Raw genomic sequence first — 21,562 nt, forward strand, 5'->3', positions numbered from 1 at the left:
AATCCCAGCTACTAGGGAGGCTGAGGCGGAAGAATCACTTGAACCAGGGAGGTGGAGGTTGCAGTAAGCTGAGATCATGCCATTGCACTCCAGCCTGGGTGATAGAGCAAGAGTCCGTCTAAAAAAAAAAAAAAATAAACAACAGCTATGGCCATGTTACCCTTTGACTCAAAAGCCATTCATGAATCCCTGTTGCCTGCAGATTATCTCCTAATCAGTATCCAGAATTGGGCTCAACCTCTTCTATTGCTTCCTTATCTGAATCTTGCTCACTCAAGTGATGGCTCCCATGTAAGTTGGCCAAAGGGCTTGTAGTCTTTTACTGGGTAAGCCAGAGATTGGAGTAGTCATTCGTCTCCTCTAAAACCAAACTTGAGTGATAACAAAGCACTTTAAATGCACTTTGGCTGGGATAGAGTTCTTCTGTGACCAAAGCATGCACTGAATCATAGCTCTTGTTGCATGTGGTCCATTAACTTCTTTTTTTTTTTTTTTGGAGATGGAGTTTCGCTTTTGTTGCCCAGGCTAGAGTGCAGTGGCGTGATCTCAGCTCACCGCGACCTCCGCCTCCTGGGTTCAAGCAATTCTCCTGCCTCAGCCTCCTGAGTAGCTGGGATTACTGGCATGCACCATCACGCCCGGCTAATTTTGTATTTTTAGTAGAGACGGGGTTTCTCCATGTTGGTCGGGCTGATCTGGTCTCAAACTCCCGACCTCAGGTAATCCGCCTGCCTTGGCCTCCCAAAGTGCTGGAATTATAGGCATGAGCCACCTCACCCGGCTGCCATTAACTTCTTTTTACAGCAAACACTAAGCGTCCACCATATGCCAGATTGTATACTCTCTGATGAGGATCTGGTGATGAACAAGCCACAGTGCCTACTTTCACCTTACAGTGAAGAAGGCATATTGACAGATACTTGTTCTTCTATTAATAGGTGCCAGGATAGCTCCATGCCAGGACAGGAGTGAGCTCAGAGGTGCCTTTACCCTGTTTTGGGAGATGTTGGTCAGAGAAGGCTTCCAGGAGGAGGTGACATCTGTAATGAGGTTCTTTTTTTTTTTTTTTTTTTTTTTGAGACAGAGTCTCGCTCTGTAGCCCAGGCTGGAGTGCAGTGGCCGGATCTCAGCTCACTGCAAGCTCCGTCTCCCGGGTTCACGCCATTCTCCTGCCTCAGCCTCCCGAGTAGCTGGGACTACAGGCGCCCGCCGCCTCGCCCGGCTAGTTTTTTGTATTTTTCAGTAGAGACGGGGTTTCACCGTGTTAGCCAGGATGGTCTCGATCTCCTGACCTTGTGATCCGCCCGTCTCGGCCTCCCAAAGTGCTGGGATTACAGGCTTGAGCCACCGCGCCCGGCCTGTAATGAGGTTCTAAAAGTCTACAGGGAGTCAGTCAGGTGGAAGAATAGGGATGTGGCCCCTGGGCAGGGGCAGCTTGTCCAGAGACCCCATACTGAGAGAGAGCAGGCCAGGTTGAGGAACTAGAAATATTTCAGAATAGCTGAAGCTTAGCATGGGGGAGTTCTGAGGGCAGGAGGCAAGTGATGAAAGAGGCTTCTGTGGCAGAAGAGACCAGACCTTATATTTACTGTGTTAAAGAGTGCAGACTTAATTTTACAGGCAGTAGGGAAGATGTCCAGAAATGGAAATATCATGTCTTGATTTGCTTTTGAAAAGAGCCCTTTGGCTGGAAGGAGCATGGATTGGAAGTGATAAGCCTGGAAGCACAGAGACTGGTTTGGAGACTATTGTTGTGGTTCAGTTGATAGATGATGGCAGTGGTAGAGCCGAGAAGCTCTTTGAGGTTAAGAGCTTAGTGCTTTTCATGTCTTTACACCTCACGCCTTGATCTTAAAAGAGCTAGCATATGTTTGTCGATATGACAACATAATAATAGACATTAGAGGCTGGGCGCGGTGGGTCACGCCTGTAATCCCAGCACTTTAGGAGGCCAAGGCAGGTGAATCACGAAGTCAGGAGTTTGAGACCAGCCTGGCCAACCTGGTAAAACCCTGTCTCTACTAAAAAAAATATATATAAAAAATTAGCTGGGCATGGTGGCGGGAACCTGTAATCCCAGCTACTCGGGAGGCTGAGGCAGGAGAATTGCTTGAACCCAGGAGGCAGAGGTTGCAGTGAGCCGAGATCGCGCCACTGCACTCCAGCCTGGGAGACAGTACGAGACTCCATCTCAAAAAAAAAAAAAAAAAAAAGCATTAGAGTGTTGAAACCGTGAAAGCATGATGATGAGATGTTATGGCTAACATTTATTAAGCCTTTAGTATATGCTGAGAACTGTTGTACACCATGGAATTCACTCTTCACAGCATTTCCTTTGACTCCTATAGTGGAGCCTCATATTCCATAAGGAGAAGCTGAGGCTCAGCCGGGTTAATTACTGTGCCCGAGGAACAACTGGGATTCAAATGAAGGTCTGTTCAATTCCAGAGCTCAGAATCTTAACTATGAAATGCTATATCAGGGCTGGGCACAGTGGGTCAAGCCTGATTCCAGCACTTCGGAAAGTTAGGCAGAAGAATCGCTAGAGGCCAGGAGTTGGAGACTAGCCTGAGCAACATAGCAAGACCCTATCGCGACAGAAAAATTTAAACACAAACTTAGCTAGATGTGGTGGAACATGCCTGTAGTCCCAGTTACTGCAGACGCTGAGATGGGAGGATCCCTAGAGCCCAGGAGTTTAGGACTGCAGTGAGCCATGATTGTGCCACTGCACTCCAGCCTGGGTAACCCAGCAAGGTCCCATTGCTAAAAAAAAAAAAAAAAAAAGCTATGTCATCTCTTTCTCCTCAAATCTAACAAATCATTTTTACTTTTTGTCATGTATATATATATATATTTTTTGTTTTTAATTTTATTTATTTATTTATTTTTAAATTTTTTATTTTTATTAGAGATGGGGGTCTTACTATGTTGCCCTGACTGGTCTTGAACTCTTGGGCTCAAATGATCCTCTTGCCTCAGCCTCCCAAAGTGTTAGGATTACATGTGTGAGCTACCACACCTGGTGTATTTATACTTAAAAAATTTTTTTTTGAGGCAGAGTCTTGCTCTGATTTCCAGGCTAGAGTGCAGTGATACGATCTTGGCTCACTGCAGCCTCCGTCTCACAAATTCAAATGATTCTCCTGCCTCAGCCCTCCAAGTAGGTGGGATCACAGGCCCGCGCCACCATACCCGGCTAATTTTTGTATTTTTTGGTGGATATGGGGTTTGCCATGTTGCCCAGGCTGGTCTCGAACTACTGAGCTCAGGTAATCTGCCCACCTTGGCCTCCCAGAGTGTTGGGATTATAGGCATGAGCCACTGCACCCAACCACACATTCAGAGTAGGAAATAGGATAATTCTCTAAATATTTAATTCTAGTTGACTTTATAAATTTGTATTTTAGAGCTAGATGCAGTGGCTTACGCTGGTAATCCCAACACTTTGGGAGACTGAGGCAGGTGGAGTAGCTAGGACCACAGGTGCCTGCACCACCATGCCCAGCTAATTTTTTGTAGAGGTGGGGTCTTATCATGTTGCCTGGGCTGGTCTTGAACTCTTGGCCTCAAATGATCCTCCCGCCTCAGCCTCCCAAAGTGCTGGGATTACAGGTGTGAACCAGCATGCCTGGCCAGAAATAGCTTTTTAAGCATGCATTGTCTTTGGAGAAAATTGACAGAGAAGGGAATGGTAAAGTTTGTTTATACCCATTGTTTTCCCTGAATAGTGCTATGTTCAATCTGAAAGCATTATAATTAATGGGATTATGAAAGTTGTAGATACCAGGATGAAACCGCTTTTGTCAAAATAGGACAAGGAAGGTGTGAAGTAGAGGGAGCTCATGCTTACATGTCCGAGATAAGAACTATTTTCAAGGCTTTTCTAAAAACTCCACTAGAGGACAGGAGTGGTGACTCACACCTCCAATCCCAGCACTTTGGGAGGCTGAGGCGGGCGCATCACTTGAGGTCAGGAGTTCGAGACCATCCTGGCCAACATGGTGAAACCCCATCTCTACTGAAAACACAAAAATTAGCCGGGCATGGTGGTTAATTTTTGTCCCAGCTAGTCGGGAGGCTGAGGCAGGAGAATTGCTCGAACCTGGGAGGTGGAGGTTACAGTGAGCCAAGATCACGCCACTGCACTCCAGCCTGGGCGACAGAGTGAGACTCCATCTCAAAAAATATATATATAAATAAATTGGCCGGGCGCGGTGGCTCAAGCCTGTAATCCCAGCACTTTGGGAGGCCGAGGCGGGCGGATCACAAGGTCAGGAGATCGAGACCACAGTGAAACCCCGTCTCTACTAAAAATACAAAAAATTAGCCGGGCGCGGTGGCGGGCTCCTGTAGTCCCAGCTACTCAGGAGGCTGAGGCAGGAGAATGGCGGGAACCCGGGAGGCGGAGCTTGCAGTGAGCCGAGATCGCGCCACTGCACTCCAGCCTGGGCAACAGCGTGAGACTCCGTCTCAAAAAAAAAAAAAAAAAAAAAAATATATATATATATATATATATATATAAATAAATAAGTGAATAAAAACCCACTAGAAATCCCTTCATGTCTTTCATGAATCACCTGCTTTGCATGGCCTGCATGTTTTGCATGTGTATATATATTTCTATGACAAGGTTTATCAGTAGATATTTTTTTTTTTTTCTTTTTTTTTTTTTTTTTTTTTTGAGACGGAGTCTTGCGCTGTCGCCCAGGCTGGAGTGCAGTGGCCGGATCTCAGCTCACTGCAAACTCCGCCTCCCGGGTTCACGCCATTCTCCGGCCTCAGCCTCCCGAGTAGCTGGGACTACAGGCGCTGCCACCTCGCCCGGCTATTTTTTTGTATTTCTTAGTAGAGACGGGGTTTCACCGTGTTAGCCAGGATGGTCTCGATCTCCTGACCTCGTGATCCGCCCATCTCGGCCTCCCAAAGTGCTGGGATTACAGGCTTGAGCCACCGCGCCCGGCCACTTTTTTTTTTTTTTGGAGACAGGGCCTTGCTCTGTCACCCAGGCTGGAGTACAGTTGCACAATCATGGCTCACTGCTGCATCGAACTCCTGGACTCCAAATGATTCTGCTTAAGACTCCTGTAGTGGCTGGGACTGCAGGCACCTTCCATCGCTCCTGGCTAGTTAAAAAATATATATATTTTTTGGTAGAGATGGGGTCTTGCTATGTTGCGCAGACTGGTCTCAAACTCCTGGCCTCAAGTGATCCTCCTGCCTTGGCCTCCCAAAGTGATGGGATAACAGGTGTGAGCCACCTTGCCTGGCATAGACATTTTTTAGGACTATCATAATTCACATAAAATGCTCTGGAAAGAATACTTTCCCAGTAATGGCATCTCCACCAATGAACTGAAGACGGCGCTGGCTTTGATCCTCTGGGGAACTCATGAACTTGTTTATTTTATTTTATTTTATTTTTGAGACAGAGTCTTGTTCTGTCACCAGGCTGGAGTGCAATGGCGTGATCTTGACTCACTGCAACCTCTGCCTCCCAGGTTCAAGTAATTCTCCTGCCTCAGCTTCCTGAGTAGCTGGGACTACAGGCGTGTGCTGCCACACCCTGCTAATTTTTATATTTGTAGTAGAGATGGAGTTTCACCATGTTGGCCAGGATGGTCTCGATTTCTTGACCTCGTGATCTGCCTTGCCTTGGCCTCGTAAAGTGCTAGGGATTACAGGTGTGAGCCACTGTGTCTGGCCGTGAACTCTGTTTCTAAGCAACTTATATAAATCTCTCCCTTTCTGCTAATAAAAGCTTCCTTTTCCCCTTCTATCACCATATGTACTTGTGGCTTGCTGCATCCTGGATTATAATCCTTTTCTCCCATTCTCAAATAAACTCAACATGTTTGGAGATAATTTTTCTTTTTTTTTTTTTTTGAGACAGAGTCTCGCTCTGTCGCCCAGGCTGGAGTGCAGTGGCCGGATCTCAGCTCACTGCAAGCTCCGCCTTCCGGGTTTACGCCATTCTCCTGCCTCAGCCTCCGGAGTAGCTGGGATTACAGGCGCCCGCCACCTCGCCCGGCTAGTTTTTTGTATTTTTTAGTAGAGACGGGGTTTCACCGTGTTCGCCAGGATGGTCTCGATCTCCTGACCTCGTGATCCGCCTGTCTCGGCCTCCCAAAGTGCTGGGATTACAGGCTTGAGCCACCGCGCCCGGCCGATAATTTTTCTTTAATGTCTTTTTTTTTTTTAAGGTTAACAGGATATGATGTCCATGTAACTGAAGTTAAGGTTACTATTTTTTACTTTTTGAGATGGAGTCTCACTCTGTTGCCCAGGCTAGAGGGCAGTGGTGTGATCTCGGCTAACTGCAACCTCCGCCTCCCTGGTTCGAGTGATTCTTCTGCTTCAGCCTCCCGAGTTGCTGGGATTACAGGTGCGCACCACCATGCCTGGCTAATTTTTTTATTTTTAGTAGAGACAGGGTTTCACCATGTTGGCCATGCTGGTCTCGAACTCCTGATCTCAGGTGATCCTCCCACCTTGGCCTCCCAAAGTGCTGGGATTACAGGCGTGAGCCACTGTGCCTGGCCAAGGTTACTGTCTTAAGAAATTGGAAGTAATAGAGGAGACCAGCCCTTAAAAGGAATGGTAGAAGAGATTGGAAATAAGTGACTAAAGTGTGATGTGGGTGTGATCTCAGGGTGGGGTGAGTGGTTGTGGCAGTAACTGGGAAAGGCATGGGGTCTGCCTAGTTTTTCTCAGAGGAGCCTCCTTAGAGGCAGGGTGAGTCAGGCACCTCTGACAGAGTGCCAGAGGAAGTTCCCAGACCAGTCACCCTACAAGAGGCTGTCCTCTCGGCTACCACAGTGGGGTATTCAGTCATACCTTACAAAGCAGCCTCTAAAGGCCATGTACTTGGCTTAGTGCTAGAAACCTGGCAGTGAACTAAGCAGCCACACTCCTGTTCTTATAGAGCTTGTTGTCCTGGTGGTCTCCAGGAGGAGCTGGGCATTGAACAAGAAACGACAGCACTCAGTGTGGACACATGGAGTGTAACTGAGCTGCAGAGAAATGTAGGGTGTTGGGAAAGCATGGGACCAGGGACCTGAATTTGATTTTCTACAGGGACACATCTCCACAAAGGGGGCATTCAAGGACAAGGGGACCTTAGTATGGGCATGCATGTCCAAGTTGGGGAGATGGGGAGAGTATTCCAGACAGAACTGCAAGTGGGCAGGCCCCAGGGCAGCAGACAGTTTGGTGTGGGAGACTTTAAAGGAAGGCCAGGGTGGCCGGGCACAGTGGCTCACACTTGTAATCCCAGCTCTTTGGGAGGCCAAAATAGGCGGATCACCTGAGGTCAGCAGTTAGGTGGGTGTGGTGGTGGGTACCTATAATCCCGGCTACTCGGGAGGCTAAGGCAGGAGGCTGAACCTGAAAGGTGGAGGTTGCAGTGAGCTGAGATTGCACCACTACACTCCAGCCTGGGCAACAAAGTGAGACTCCATTTCAAAAAAAAAAAAAAAAAAAGGGAATGCCAGGGTGGCCAGGGCAGAGAGGGAGGGTGAGAGAGACACAGGTGAGGGTGAGACTGGAGAGGTGGGTAGGGACTGATCATGCAGGGCCTTGTGGGCCATTATAAAGGTTTAGGATTTTTCCTAAAGTCAGTGGGAAGCCACTGAAAGGTATAAATGGGGGGAGTGATATTATCAGAGTTGCCTTTTTAGGATCCCATGCTGGCTATTGTAAATAGATTGGATAGGAAGGGGCAAGTGTAGATTTTTGGAGATCTATTTGGGGTCTATGCTGAAGTCCTGGCAGCAGATGAGCAGAGGGTTTTTGGCGTGCAGTGGTGGCCATTGGGGTGTAGTAAAGCGTGTGGGTTAGAGTTATATTTTGAAGGTTATTTGAATAGGAGTTAGTGATGGATTGAATGTGGGGAATGTGGGTTAAGGATGAGTAATTGGGAGACTGGAGATGCTATTAATGAAAGGGGAAAGATTTTCTTTCCACTTATTGGACTGGTTAACACATTCTCTTCCTTTAGTCCTTGGATCAGAGATTATTTCTTTTTAAAATTATTTTTATTTAAAAATAAAAATTTTTTTTGAGACAGGGTCTTGCTCTGTCACCAGGCTGGAGTGCAGTGGTATGATCATGGCTCACTGTAGTCTCAACCTCCTAGGCCCAAGTGATACTCTGACTTCATCCTCCCAAGTAGCTGAGACTACAGGTGCTATTTTTTTTTTTTTTTCAGGTAAAGTCTTGCTTTGTTGCCTAGGCTGGAGTGCAGTGGTGTGATCTCAGCTCGCCACAACTTCCGTCTCCTGGGTTCAAGTGATTCTCTTGCCTCAGCCTCCTGAGTAGCTGGGATTACAGGCGCGTGCCACCACGCCTGGCTAATTTTTGTGTTTTAGTAGACATGGGGTTTCACCATATTGGCTAGGCTGGTCTTGAATTCCTGACCTCAAGTGATCCACCCGCCTTGGCCTCCCAAAGCGTTAGGATTACAGACGTATGCCACCATGCCCAGCCCAATTTTTGTATTTTTTGTAGAGATGGGGTTTCACCATGTTGCCCAGGCTGGTCTTGAAATCCTGAGTTCAAGCAATCTGTCTACCTTGGCCTCCCAAAGTTCTGGGATTATAGGCGTGAGGCACCTTGCCTGGCCTAGTTTTATTTTTATTTTCAGACAGGGTCTCACTGTCACCCAGGCTGGAGTGCAGGGGTATGATCTCAGCTCAGCTCAGCAACCTCTGCCACCCAGGCTCAAGTGATCTCACCTCAGCTTCCTGAGGAGCTGATACTACAGGCATGCACTACCACTCCTGGCTAATTTTTATGTTTCTGTAGAGATGAGGTCTTGCCATGTTACCCAGGCTGATCTCCAACTCCAAGCTGATCTCCATCTCCAACTCAAGCGATCTCCCCACCATGACCTCCTTAGTGCTGAGATAACTGGCGTGAGCCGTTGCCTGGCTTTTTATTATTTTTATAATAAAAAGGGGGTCTTCACTGATCAAATCTTATCTTCTCATTAAAGCCCATGTTGACTTCTCTATTTGAAATTGCAACCCATCCCCAGCACTTTCAATCTCCCTTCTCCCTGCTCTATCTAGCATTACCAGTTTTCCAACATACTATATAGTTTACTTATTTGTTATGCTTTTTGTTTTTTTTTTGCCTATACTCTCTGAAAAAAAAAAAAAAAAAAAAAAAAAAGAATGAAAACTTCCAGAGCAGGAATTTTTCTATGTTTTTTTTTTTTTTCTTTTTTCTCTAATGTGTCCCAGGAGACTGGGACAGTGACTGGCACAGACTAGTCATTTAATAAATGTTTGTTAGATGGGCCGGGCGTGGTGGCTCACGCCTGTAATCCCAGCACTTTGGGAGGCCGAGGTGGGCGGATCACAAGGTCAGGAGATCGAGACCATGGTGAAACCCCATCTCTACTAAAAATAGAAAAAATTAGCCGGGCGCAGGGGCGGGCGCCTGTAGTCCCAGCTACTCGGGAGGCTGAGGCAGGAGAATGGTGTGAACCCGGGAGGCGGAGCTTGCAGTGAGCCGAGATTGCGCCACTGCACTCCAGCCTGGGCGACAGAGCGAGACTCCGTCTCAAAAAAAAAAAAAAAAAAAAAAAAAAATGTTTGTTAGATGAATGAATGTGCATGTATACTAATTTTTATGTTCAGGGAAAAGGAAAACAGGCCAGGAGCAGTGGCTCACGCCTGTAATCCCAACACTCTGAGAGGCCAAGGTGGGTGGATTACTTGAGATCTGGAGTTCAAGACCAGCCTGGCCAATGTAGTGAAACTCCCATATATATATATATATATTTTTTGAGATGGAGTCTTGCTCTTGTTGCCCAGGCTGGGGTACAATAGTGCCATCTTGCCTTACTGCAACCTCTGCCTTCTGGGTTCAAATGATTCTCCTGCCTCAGCCTCCTGAGTATCTGGGATTATAGGTGCCCGCCACCATGCCCAGCTAATTTTTGTATTTTTTAGTAGAGATGGGGTTTCACCATATTGGCCAGGCTGATCTCAATTCCTGACCTCAGGTGATCTGCCTGCATCGGCCTCCCAAAGTGCTGGAATTACAGGTGTGAACCATCGTGCCCAGCTGTAAAACTCCATCTTTACTCAAAATACAAAAATTAGCTGGTTGTGGTGGCAGACGCCCATAATCCCAGTTACTTGGGAGACTGAGGTGCGAGAATTGCTTGAATCCGGGAGTCAGAGGTTGCCGTGAGCCCTGCACTACATGGCACTCCAGCCTGGGTGACAAAGCAAGACTGTCTCAAACACAAAAACAAACAAACATAAACAACCAACCAAAAGAAAAGGAAAAGAAACTACTGTGTGCTAGAAGCTTGAAGAAGGGAAGCCTGCTCTTGATAACAGAAGAGATTTTCTCCATTTGAATTTCTGACTCTTGTTTCCTTTATTTTCAGGCTGTAACAGAGGAGGAAATGATTTTGAATAGCCTCTCTCTGTGTTATCATAATAAGCTAATCCTGGCCCCAATGGTTCGGGTAGGGACTCTTCCAATGAGGCTGCTGGCCTTGGATTATGGAGCGGACATTGTTTACTGTGAGGTAAGGGCCTCTGATTTTCTGGGTGGGCTTCTCTACAAGTGCAGACTCCTCTTCATTTGTGTGTGGGAGTGGTCAGGAGTTAGGGGGGACAGAATGGGAATTGACTTTATAGGTGCTCACCAAAGGCTGGAGGAGATGAACATGTGTGACTCTGATGAGTCTTGTGCACCCTGCCAAGGCCCAGGAGCCTGGTAGCACGGAAGCGTTCTGGGATACCTTGGGCCGGGTGAATAGATAAGTTGCATGACGTGTCTGGGCAACACAGTGGGACCTTAACTCCATTTTAAAAAATTAAAGAGGCCTGGCACAGTGGCTTATGGCTGCAATCCCAGCACTTTGGGAGGCCAAGGCAGGCAGATCACCTGAGGTCAGGAGTTTGAGACCAGTCTGGATAACGTGGTGAAACCTTGTCTCTACTAAAAATACAAAAATTAGCTGGGCGTAGTGGTACATGCCTGTAGTCCCAGCTACTCGGGAGGGTAAGGCAGGAGAATTGCTTGAACCTGGGAAGTGGAGGTTGCAGTGAGCCAAGATCATGCCACTGAACTCCAGCCTTGGCAACAGAGTAAGACTCCATCTCAATAATAATAATAAAAATAAAAGATAAAAAGAGACTGGGCATGGTAGCTCATGCCGTAATACTAGCACTTCGGGAGGCCAAGGCAGGAGGATCACTTGAGCCTAGGAGTTTGAGACCAGCCTAGGCAATATAGTAAGACTCCATCTCTTTTTAAAAAAGTTTTTATATATTAAAAAAAATAACCCTGGTGTGGTGGCTCATACCTGTAATCCCAGCACTTTGGGAGGCTGAGACAGGAGGATTACTTGAGTCCAGGAGTTCGAGACCAGCCTGGGCAACATAGTGAAACCCTGTCTCTACCAAAAAATAAAAAAATAAAAAAGGTACAATAGAAAAAGAAAACCACTATGTAGAGAGAATGGAGGACTTAAGAGGAGATTGGGGGAAAACATACTCTTACGTGCTAGGTATGTGTGTTGGCGCATAGGAATCAATAACAGAAGACGTAAAAGAGTGAGAAAAATAGGCAAATTAAAAAGAGTATAGTGTCAGGGAAGGTAAAAGTCAGGTTTGTTAACCATGTCAGATAATGCAGAGAAATCCAGATGCAAAAAGACCAAGCAGGTATTTGATTTGAAAATTAGGCTCATGCCTATGGGAGGCTAGGTAGGAGGATTGCTTGAGCCCAGGAGTTCAAAACCAGCCCTAGCAACATAGTGAGACCTTGTTTCTTGAAAAAAAAAGCAAGGAAGGAAGGAAGGAAGGAAGGAGGGAGGGAGGGAGGGAGGGAGGGAAAAGAAAATTAGACCACTGGAGGACAGCTCTAGCACATAGACGTGAACACTCATGGAGTTAATGGCTTGAGGAGTGAATAGCAGGTGAGGGAGTAGAAGTAGGGCTGCTGACTACCCCTTCAGTTAAGGGAGGTACAGGCAGGTAGCTTGAGGTGGGGGAAGTAGGGTGAAGTGAGTTGTTTCTAGATGACTTGCATGTTTGTAGTATAAGAGGAAGGAAGGCGTTAGAAGGAAGCCTGAAGGTCAGGGCTTGGTGAGGACAGGAATCTTTTTTTTTGTTTGTTTTTTAAGACAGTATCTCACTCTGCCTTCCCAGGCTGGAGTGCAGTGGTGCAATCTTGGCTCACTGCAACGTCTGCTTCCCAGGTTCAAGCGATTCTCCTGCCTCAGCCTCCCGAGTAGCTGGGATCACAGATGCCCACCTCCACGCCTAGCTAATTTTTGTATTTTTAGTAGAGATGGGGTTTTGCCATGTTGGCCAGGCTGGTCTTGAATCCCTGACCTCAGGTAATCTACCTGCCTCGGCCTCCCAAAGTGCTGGCATTATAGGCGTGAGCTACTGCACCTAGCCTTAGGGTTGTTTTCAAGCCCTTTGGAAGTTTAGGGCCCACGATTTATGTGATTACTTCAGTATGTGACCCTCCTAATTGGGCAAGACTTGGTTTTCCTAGTAAATGTGCCCATTCCTTTCTTCCAGGGTCGTGCTCCTGTATGGAGCAGAGGAAATATGAATTAAAATGTGTTAGCATTGTTTGATGTGCTCTTCCCTGATAGAGTCAGTGTAGGTTACGAATAAACAAAGGGGTCTCTACCTATTCAGAGACCTAAGCCTTCCACCCAGACCTGTCCCCTGTGGAGAGCAGACAGGCAGGCAGGTCAGCCTGGGTTGTGTAGGTGGCTGGGACTGGGCACCAGGGCATGGCTGACTGTGGTGTCTGGTGCCCCCTGGTGGCTCCATGGTTGTTCTGCCGGTGAGCTTTGGAGTACCAGTTGCCTGGATGTTCTTACTGGAGCGGGGGAGTTCATCTGAGGTGGCCTATCTGTGGGATTAGATAATCAAATGACCCCACCCAGCTCACAGGACCTCGGGCATATCAGGCATGTAGGCACCTCCTTAAAAACCCCACAAAGTCACTGGGTGTGGTGGCTCACACCTGTAATCCCAGCACTTTGAGAGGCCAAGATGGGTGGATCACCTGAGGTCAGGAGTTTGAGACGAGCCTGAACAGCATGGTGAAACCCCGTCTCTACAAAAATACAAAAAATTAGCTGGACATGATGGTGCACGCCTGTAGTCCCAGCTGCTTGGGAGGCTGAGGTAGGAGAATCACTTGAACCTGGGAGGCGGAGGTTGCAGTGAGCTGAGATCGCGCCACTGCACTCCAGCCTGGGCGACAGAGTAAGACTCCGTCTCAAAACAAAACAAAACAAACAACCCACAAAGTCCTCAGCATCTGGAGGATAAGCCAATCTGTAAAAGTCAAGGGAGCAGTAGTCTTTCTGCATCAGGGTCTGCCAGGAATTTTTGAGGAGTCATGACAGTTTTTTGGGAGGTGCTGCAGAGGCTGCGTTCCTGTTTCTTTTTATAAGAATGGTGGGATTTGGTGTTCCAGTCTGTGAAGAGACACTGACCTGTTAGACCTAAACTTCTTAGTAAGTAGGATCAAGGGAAAAGGCAGTGTTCTTAAGAGGCCCAGAGTCCCACAGTCCAGAGGCCCACAAATGATTGATTTAGGTTATGCACAGTAGCTCATGCCTGTAATCCCAGCACTTTGGGAGACCGAGGCGGGCGGATCACCTGAGGTCAGGAGTTTGAAACTAGCCTGGCCAACATGGTGAAACCCTGTCTCTACTGAAAATACAAATTTAGCCGAGCATGACGGTGCATGCCTGTAATCCCAGCTGCTTGGGAGGTTAAGGCAGGAGAATCGCTTGAACCCGCAAGGCAGAGGTTGCAGTGTGCCCAGTGCACCATTGCACTCCAGCCTGGGTGACAAGAGCGAAACTCTGTGTCAAAAAAAAAAAAAAGAGAAATGAGTGATTTTTTTAAAAGTTTTTTTTTTTTCTTATTGTGACAAAAAACATTTAAGATTTACCGTCTTTTTTTTTTTTTTTTTTTGAGACGGAGTCTCGCTCTGTCGCCCAGGCTGGAGTGCAGTGGCCAGATCTCAGCTCACTGCAAGCTCCGCCTCCCGGGTTCACGCCATTCTCCTGCCTCAGCCTCCCGAGTAGCTGGGACCACAGGCGCCGCCACCTCGCCCGGCTAATTTTTTGTGTTTTTAGTAGAGATGGGGTTTCGCCGTGTTAGCCAGGATGGTCTCGATCTCCTGACCTTGTGATCCGCCCATCTCGGCCTCCCAAAGTGCTGGGATTACAGGCTTGAGCCACCGCGCCCGGCCAAGATTTACCGTCTTAACCATTTGTAAGTGTACTGTTCAGTAGTGTTATGGAGATTCACATTGTTGTGAAACAGATCTCCGGAACTTTTTCATCTTGTGAAACGGAAACCCTGTAGCCATTAAACAGCAATTCCCCCATTCCCCCTTTCCCAGCCACTGGTAACTGTCATTCTACTTTCTGTTTCTATGAATTTGATGACTTTAGATACCTTATATAAGTGGAATCATGTAGTATTTATTGTTTGTGACTGGCTTATTTCCCTTAGCATAATGTCGTCAAGGCTGACCTATGTTATGTTATAGCATGTGACAATATGATTTCCTCCCTTTTTTTTTTTTTGAGACGGAGTCTTGCATTGTTGCCCAGGCTGGAGTGCAGTGGCACGATCTCGGCTCACTGCAAGCTCCACCTCCCGGGTTCACGCCATTCTCCTGCCTCAGCCTCCTGAGTAGCTGGGACTACAGACGCCCGGCTAATTTTTTTTTTTGTATTTTTAGTAGAGACGGGTCGTGTTAGCCAGAATGGTCTCATCTCCTGACCTCGTGATCCGCCCACCTTGGCCTCCCAAAGTGTTGGGATTACAGATGTAAGCCACCGCTCCTAGCTGATTTCCTTCCTTTTTAAGGCTGAATAGTACTCTATTGTATGTATATATCACGTGTGGTTTATCCATTCATCCATTAATGGCCATTAGGTTGCTTCTATCTCTTGCGATTGTGAATAATGCTGCTGTGAACATGGGTGTACAAATAATCTCTTTGAGACCCGGCTTTTAATTCTTTTGATTATATATCCGGAATTGGGATTGCTAGATCATATGGTAGTTCTATTTTTAATTTTTTGAGGACCCTCCATACTGTTTCTTATAACCATAATGGCTGCATCATTTTACAGTCCCACTAACAGCACACAAAGCTTCTGGTTTCTCTACATCCTCAGAAATGCTTGTTTGTTTGTTGTTTTTGAGACAGTCTTATCCTGTGGCCCAGGCTGGAGTGTAGTGACATGATCATAGTTCATTCCAGCCTGGAGCTCCTGGGCTCAAGGGATCCTCCTGCTTCAGCCTCCTGAGTAGCTGGGACTACAGGCTTTTGCCACCACACCTGGCTAATTTTATTTTATTTATTTATTTATTTAATACAGAGTCTTGCCCTGTCGCCCAGACTGGAATGCCATGGCGTGATCTCAGCTCATTGCAACCTCTGCTTCCTCGGTTCAAGCAATTCTTGTTCCTCAGCCTCCTGAGTAGCTGGGATTACAGGCGTATACCACCACATCTGGCTAATTTTTGTATTTTTGGTAGAGATGGTGTTTTGCCATGTTGAGCCACCATGCCCAACCACGTCTGGCTAATTTTAAAATCTTTTGTAGAGATAGGATTTTGCTATGTTGCCCAGGCTGGTCCCAAACAGGTGGCCTCAAGTGATCCTCTCGCCTGGGCCTCTCAAAGTGCTGGGATTGGCTGGGTGCAGTGGCTCACGCCTGTAATCCCAGAACTTTGGGAGGCCGAGGTGGGTGGATCTCGAGGTCAGGAGTTTGAGACCAGCCTGGGCAACATGGTGAAACCCCATCTCTACAAAAATACAAAAATTAGCTGGGCGTGGTGGTGCGCGTCTGTAATCCCAGCTACTTGGGAGGCTGAGAATTGCTTGAACCCATGATGCACAGGTTGCAGTGAGCCGAGATCACGCCATTGCACTCCAGCTCTGGGTGTCAGAGCAAGACTGTGTCTCAGGAAAAAAAAAAAAGTGCTGGGATTACAGGTGTGAGCCACCATGCCTGGCCCACTTACTGTTTTTCCGATGGTAGCCATCCTAATGGGTATGAGGTGATACTTCATTGTGGTTTATTTCTCTGATTAGTGATGGTTAGTGATGGTGAATATATTTTTATATGCTTTTTTGGCCATTTGTATGTCATATTCACCCAGAATAGGGAATTTTTAAAAAACAAAAAAAAATTAAAAATTATTTATTTACAAAGAAATAATTTCTTTCTTTCTTTTTTTTTTTTTGAAACGGAGTCTGTCTCTATTGCCTGGGCAGGAGTGCAGTGGCATCATCTCAGCTCACTGCAACCTCCATCTCCTGGGTTCAAGCAATTCTCCTGCCTCGGCCTCCCAAGGAGCTGGGACCCCACGCCTGCTTAATTTAGGTATTTTTGGTAGAGACAGGGTTTTGGCATGTTGGCCGGACTCGTATTGTGCTCCTGGCCTCAAGTGATCCTCCTGCCTTGGCCTCACAAAGTGCTGGGATTACAGGCTTGAGCCACTGCACTGGGTCTGAGGTCTTGTAAAAAATCAATTAATCATAGATGTTTTGATTTATATCTGGACTCTCATTTCTGTTTTGCTGGTCTGTATGTCTACGTGTATGCCAGTACCACAGCCTCTTTTTTTTCTTTCTTCTTACTGGTGAATTGAGGACACAACAGTCTTGATTATTGTAGCTTGGTAGATTTTAAGATCGGGAAGTATACATTCTCCAACTTTGTTCTCTCTTTCAAGATTGTTTTGTCTAATCTGGGTTTTTTGCATTGCTATATGAATTTTAGGATCAGCTGGTCAATTTCTGCCAGAAAGGCAGCTGGGATTTTGATAGAGTTTGCATTGAATCTGTAGATTAGTTTAGGGATTATTGCTGTCATAACAATATTTAGTATTCCAATCCATGAACATGAGATGTCTTTATTTAGGTATTCTTTAATTAATTAATTAATTTTTTTTTTTTTTGAGATGAGGTCTCACTCTTACTCAGACTGAAGTACAGTGGCATGATCTCAGCTCACTGCAACCTCTGCCTCCTGGGCTCAAGCCATCCTCCTGCCTCAGCCTCCTGAGTAGATGGGACTATAGCCATGCACCACCCCACATGGCTAATTTTTGTATATTTTTGTAGAACTGGGGTTTTCACCATGTGGCCCATGCTGGTCTCGAACTCCTGATCTCAAAGTGATCTGCCTGCCTAGGCCTCCCAAAGTGCTGGGATTAAAACCATGAGCCATTGGGCTGGGTCAGGTCTTCTTCGATTTCTTTCAACAGTGTTTCATAGTTTTCAGTATGTGAGTCTTATACTTCTTTTTTTGAATTATTTCTTATGTGTTTTATTTTTATTTATTTTTTATTTTTTGAGACACAGTCCCACTCAGTTGCTCAGGTTGGAGTGCAGTGGCGCAATCTTGGCTCACCGCAACCTCTGCCTCCCGGGCTCAGGCCATTTTCCTGCCTCAGCCTCCCGAGTAGCTGGGATTACAGGTGCCCACCACCATGCCCGGGTAATATTTATGTTTTTAATAGAAACAGGGCTTCACCATGTTGGCCAGGCTGATCTTAAACTCCTGACCTCAGGCAGTCTGCCTACCTCGGCCTCCCAAAGTGCTGGGAATATAGGTGTGAGCCACTGTGCCCAGCCGTTTTATTCTTTTAGCTGTTATTACAAATGGGATTTCTTAATTTCAGTTTTGGATTGTTCATTATATAAAATAGAATTGATTTTTGTGTATTGATCTTGTGTCCTTGACCTTGCTGAACTTGCTTATTAGCATGTATTTTCTCTTTCTGTCTCTCTGTGTCTCTAGTGTCTGTATGGGTGGGGGAAACTTCCATAGGCTTTCTATATACAAGATCACATCGGCCCGGCGTGGTGGCTCACACCTGTAATCCCAGCACTTTGGGAAGCTGAGGTGGGTGGATCACCTGTGGTTGGGAGTTTCAGACCAGCCTGGCCAACATGATGAAACCCCGTCTCTACTAAAAAAAAATACAAAAAATTAGCCAGGCATGGTGGTGGACGCCTGTAATCCCAGCTACTAGGGAGGCTGAGGCAAGAGAATCGCTTGAATCCAGGAGGCAGAGGTTGCAGTGAGCCGAGATCGTGCCACTGCACTTCAGCTTAGGCAACAAGCGCGAAACTCCGTCTTAAAAAAAAAGCAAGAAAAAGATCAAATCATCTGCAAATATAGTTTTACTTTTTCCTTTCTAATATGAATGCCTTTTATTTTATTTTATTTTTCTGCTTAATTGTCCTGGCTGGAACTTTCTTTTTTTTTTTTTTTTTTTTTTTGAGAGGGAGTCTCGCTCTGTCGCCCAGGCTGGGATGCAGTGGCTGGATCTCAGCTCACTGCAAGCTCCGCCTCCCGGGTTTACGCCATTCTCCTGCCTCAGCCTCCCGAGTAGCTGGGACTACAGGCGCCCGCCACCTCTCCCGGCTAGTTATTTTTTGTATTTTTTAGTTGAGATGGGGTTTCACCTTGTTAGCCAGGATGGTCTCGAACTCCTGACCTCGTGATCCGCCCGTCTCGGCGTCCCAAAGTGCTGGGATTACAGGCTTGAGCCACCGCGCCCGGCCTGGAACTTTCTTTTCTTTTTTTTTTTTGAGACGGAGTTTTGCTCTTGTTGCCCAGGCCGTGGACTGGAGTGCAATGGCATGATCTCGGCTCACTGCAACCTCCGCCTCCTGGGTTCAAGTGATTCTCCTGCCTCAGATTCCTGAGTAGCTGGGATTACAGGCATGCACCACTATGCTCGGCTAATTTTTGTATTTTTAGTAGATACAGAGTTTCACGATGTTAGTCAGGCTGGTCTTGAACTCCTGAGCTCAGGTGATCCACTGCCTTGGCCTCTCAAAGTGCTGGGATTACAGGCATGAACCACTGTGCCCGGCCTGGAACTTTCAATATAATGTAGATTATAAGTGACAAGAGTAGATATACTTGTTTAGTTCCTGTTCTTAGGGGGAAAGCTTTGTTTTTCATCATTTAATATGTTGTTAGCTGTGGGTTTTTCATAGATGCCTTCAGCAAGTAAAGAAAGTTTTTTTCTATTCCTAGTTTGTTGAGTGTTTTTATCATGAAAGGGTGTTGGATTTTGTCAGAAAATTTTTGTGTTTATTGAGAAGATCATGTGGTTTTTGCTTTTTTTTTTTTTTTTTTTTTTTTGAGACGGAGTCTCGCTCTGTCTCCCAGGCTGGAGTGCAGTGGCCGGATCTCAGCTCACTGCAAGCTCCGCCTCCCGGGTTTACGCCATTCTCCTGCCTCAGCCTCCCGAGTAGCTGGGACTACAGGCGCCCGCCACCTCGCCCGGCTAGTTTTTTGTATTTTTTTAGTAGAGACGGGGTTTCACCGTGTTCGCCAGGATGGTCTCGATCTCCCGACCTCGTGATCCGCCCGTCTCGGCCTCCCAAAGTGCTGGGATTACAGGCTTGAGCCACCGCGCCCGGCCGGTTTTTGCTTTTTATTCCATTGATATGGTGCATTATATCAGTTGATTTTTGGGTTTTACACCAACCAGGGATAAATCCTACTTGGTCATGGTATAGAATCTTTTTATGTGTTGCTGGACTTGGCTTGCTAGTATTTTGTTATGGATTTTTTGTTTTTGGTCTTTATGAGAAATATTGATTATTATATTTCTTTTCTTGTGATGCCTTTGGTTTTGGTACCAGGGAAATGTTGGCCTCAACTAATGAGTTTGAAAGTGTCAGCTGGGTGCAGTGGCTCACACCCGTAATTCCAGCACTTTGGGAGGCGAAGGTGGGTGGATCACGAGGTCAGGAATTCGAGAACAGCCTGGCCAACATGGTGAAACCCTGACTGTACTAAAAATACAAGAAAAGATTAGCTGGGCGTGGTAGTGCACACCTGTAATCCCAGATACTTCGGAGGCTGAGGCAGGAGAATTTTTTGATTCTGGGAGGCAGAGATTGCAGTGAGCTGAGATTGAGCCGCTGCACCCCAGCCTGGGTGACAGAGTGAGACTCTGTTTCAAAAAAAAGAAAGTGTTACCTCTTTTTCTGTTATTTGGAAGAGTTTGTGCAGGATTGGTCCTTTAATCATTTGGTAGAATTTACCAGTAAGGCATTTGGTCCTGAGCTTTTCTTTGTGGGAAACTTTATTTTTAAAAATTTTTTTGAGATGGAGTCTCACTTTGTTGCCCAGCAGGCGGGAGTTCAGTGGTGTGATCTCGTCTTACTGCAACCTCCGCCTCCCAAGTTCATGTGATTTTCCTGCCTCAGCCTCCTGAGTAGCTGGGATTACAGGTGCCCACCACCATACCTGGCTGATTTTTGTATTTTTAGTAGAGACGGGGTTTCATCATGTTGGCCAGGCTGGTCTTGAACTCCTGACCTCAGGTGATCCGCCCTCCTTGGCCTCCTGAAGTGCTAGGATTACAGGCGTGAGCCACAGTCCCTGGCCTGGGAAACTTTTTAATTTTAAAATTTACTCTTATTTTCAAAATTTTAGATTCAGGGGTGTATATGAGGATTTGTTACAAGGGCACCATGTGTGATGCTGAAGCTTTGGGCTTCTATTGATCCTGTCACCCAGATAGTGAACATAATACCCAATAGGATGTTTTTCATCGCTTGCCCCCTCTCTGCTTCCTGCCTTCCGAAGTCTCCAGTATCTGTTGTTCCCATCTTTATGTTCGTGTGTACCCAATGCTTAGCTCCCGCTTATAAGTGAGAACGTATGTTATTTGGGTTTGTTTCTGTATTAATTTGCTTAGGATAATGGTCGCCAGCTGCATCTATATTGCTGTAAAGTACATGATTTCATTCATTTTTTTTTTTTTTTTTTGAAACGGAGTCTCCCTCTGTTGCCCAGGCTGGAGTGCAGTGGCATGATTTCAGCTCACTGTAGCCTCCGCCTCCCGGGTTCAAGCAATTCTGCTGTCTCAGCCTCCCCAGTAGCTGGGATTACAGGCCCGTGCCACCACGCTTGGCTAATTTTTGTTGGCATAAGCCAACTGTGCCCAGCCTTAATTTCTTGTTTTAGGTCTGTTCCCATTTTTTATTTCTTCAGTCAGATTCAGTATTGTGTGTCCATTTCATGTAGGTTATCTAATTTTTTGGCATAGAATGGTTTATATTATTTCCTTATAATCCTTTTTATTTCTTTAAGATCAGAAGTAATGTTTTCTCTCTCATTCTGATTTTATTTATTTATTTTTTTTTGAGATGAGATCTTGCTCTGTTGCCAGGCTGGAGTGCAGTGGCGCCATCTTGGCTCACTACAACCTCCGCCTCCTGGGTTCAAGCGATTCTCCTGCCTCAGCCTCCCAAGTAGCTGGGATTACAGGCACACGCCACCACACCCAGCTAATTTTTGTATTTTTAGTAGAGATGGGGTTTCACCATGTTGGCCAGGCTGGCCTTGAACTCCTGACCTCATGATCCGCCCACCTCAGCCTCCCAAAGTGATGGGATTACAGGCGTGAGCCACCGCGCCTGGCCTCTCTCATTCTGATTTTAATAATTTGAGTCTTCTCTCTTTTTTTCCACTGGTAGTCTAGCTAAGAGT

At 46.4% G+C, this 21,562-nt stretch overlaps 1 protein-coding gene across 12 annotated transcripts in view; it reads left to right on the forward strand.

The window, feature by feature from the left end:
* Positions 1-21,562, forward strand: part of LOC105491390 (dihydrouridine synthase 2) — a 66,976-nt gene that overhangs the window by 11,636 nt on the left and 33,778 nt on the right. For 9 of the 12 annotated variants that reach the window (XR_011616542.1, XM_011757759.2, XM_071084805.1 and 6 more), the window contains one exon: positions 10,406-10,549. Coding sequence is in view for 10 of the 12 variants with exons in the window: in XM_071084805.1 (XP_070940906.1) it covers positions 10,406-10,549 (144 nt within the window). In the remaining 2 variants the exon portion in view is untranslated. Of the gene's footprint in view, positions 1-2,211; positions 2,433-6,205; positions 6,386-10,405; positions 10,550-21,562 lie in introns of those variants that run through there. The other 3 variants (XM_071084806.1, XM_071084809.1, XM_071084810.1) reach the window with 3 other exon arrangements.

This window comes from Macaca nemestrina, chromosome 18, assembly GCF_043159975.1.
Source record: "Macaca nemestrina isolate mMacNem1 chromosome 18, mMacNem.hap1, whole genome shotgun sequence".
Classification (NCBI taxonomy): domain Eukaryota; kingdom Metazoa; phylum Chordata; class Mammalia; order Primates; family Cercopithecidae; genus Macaca; species Macaca nemestrina.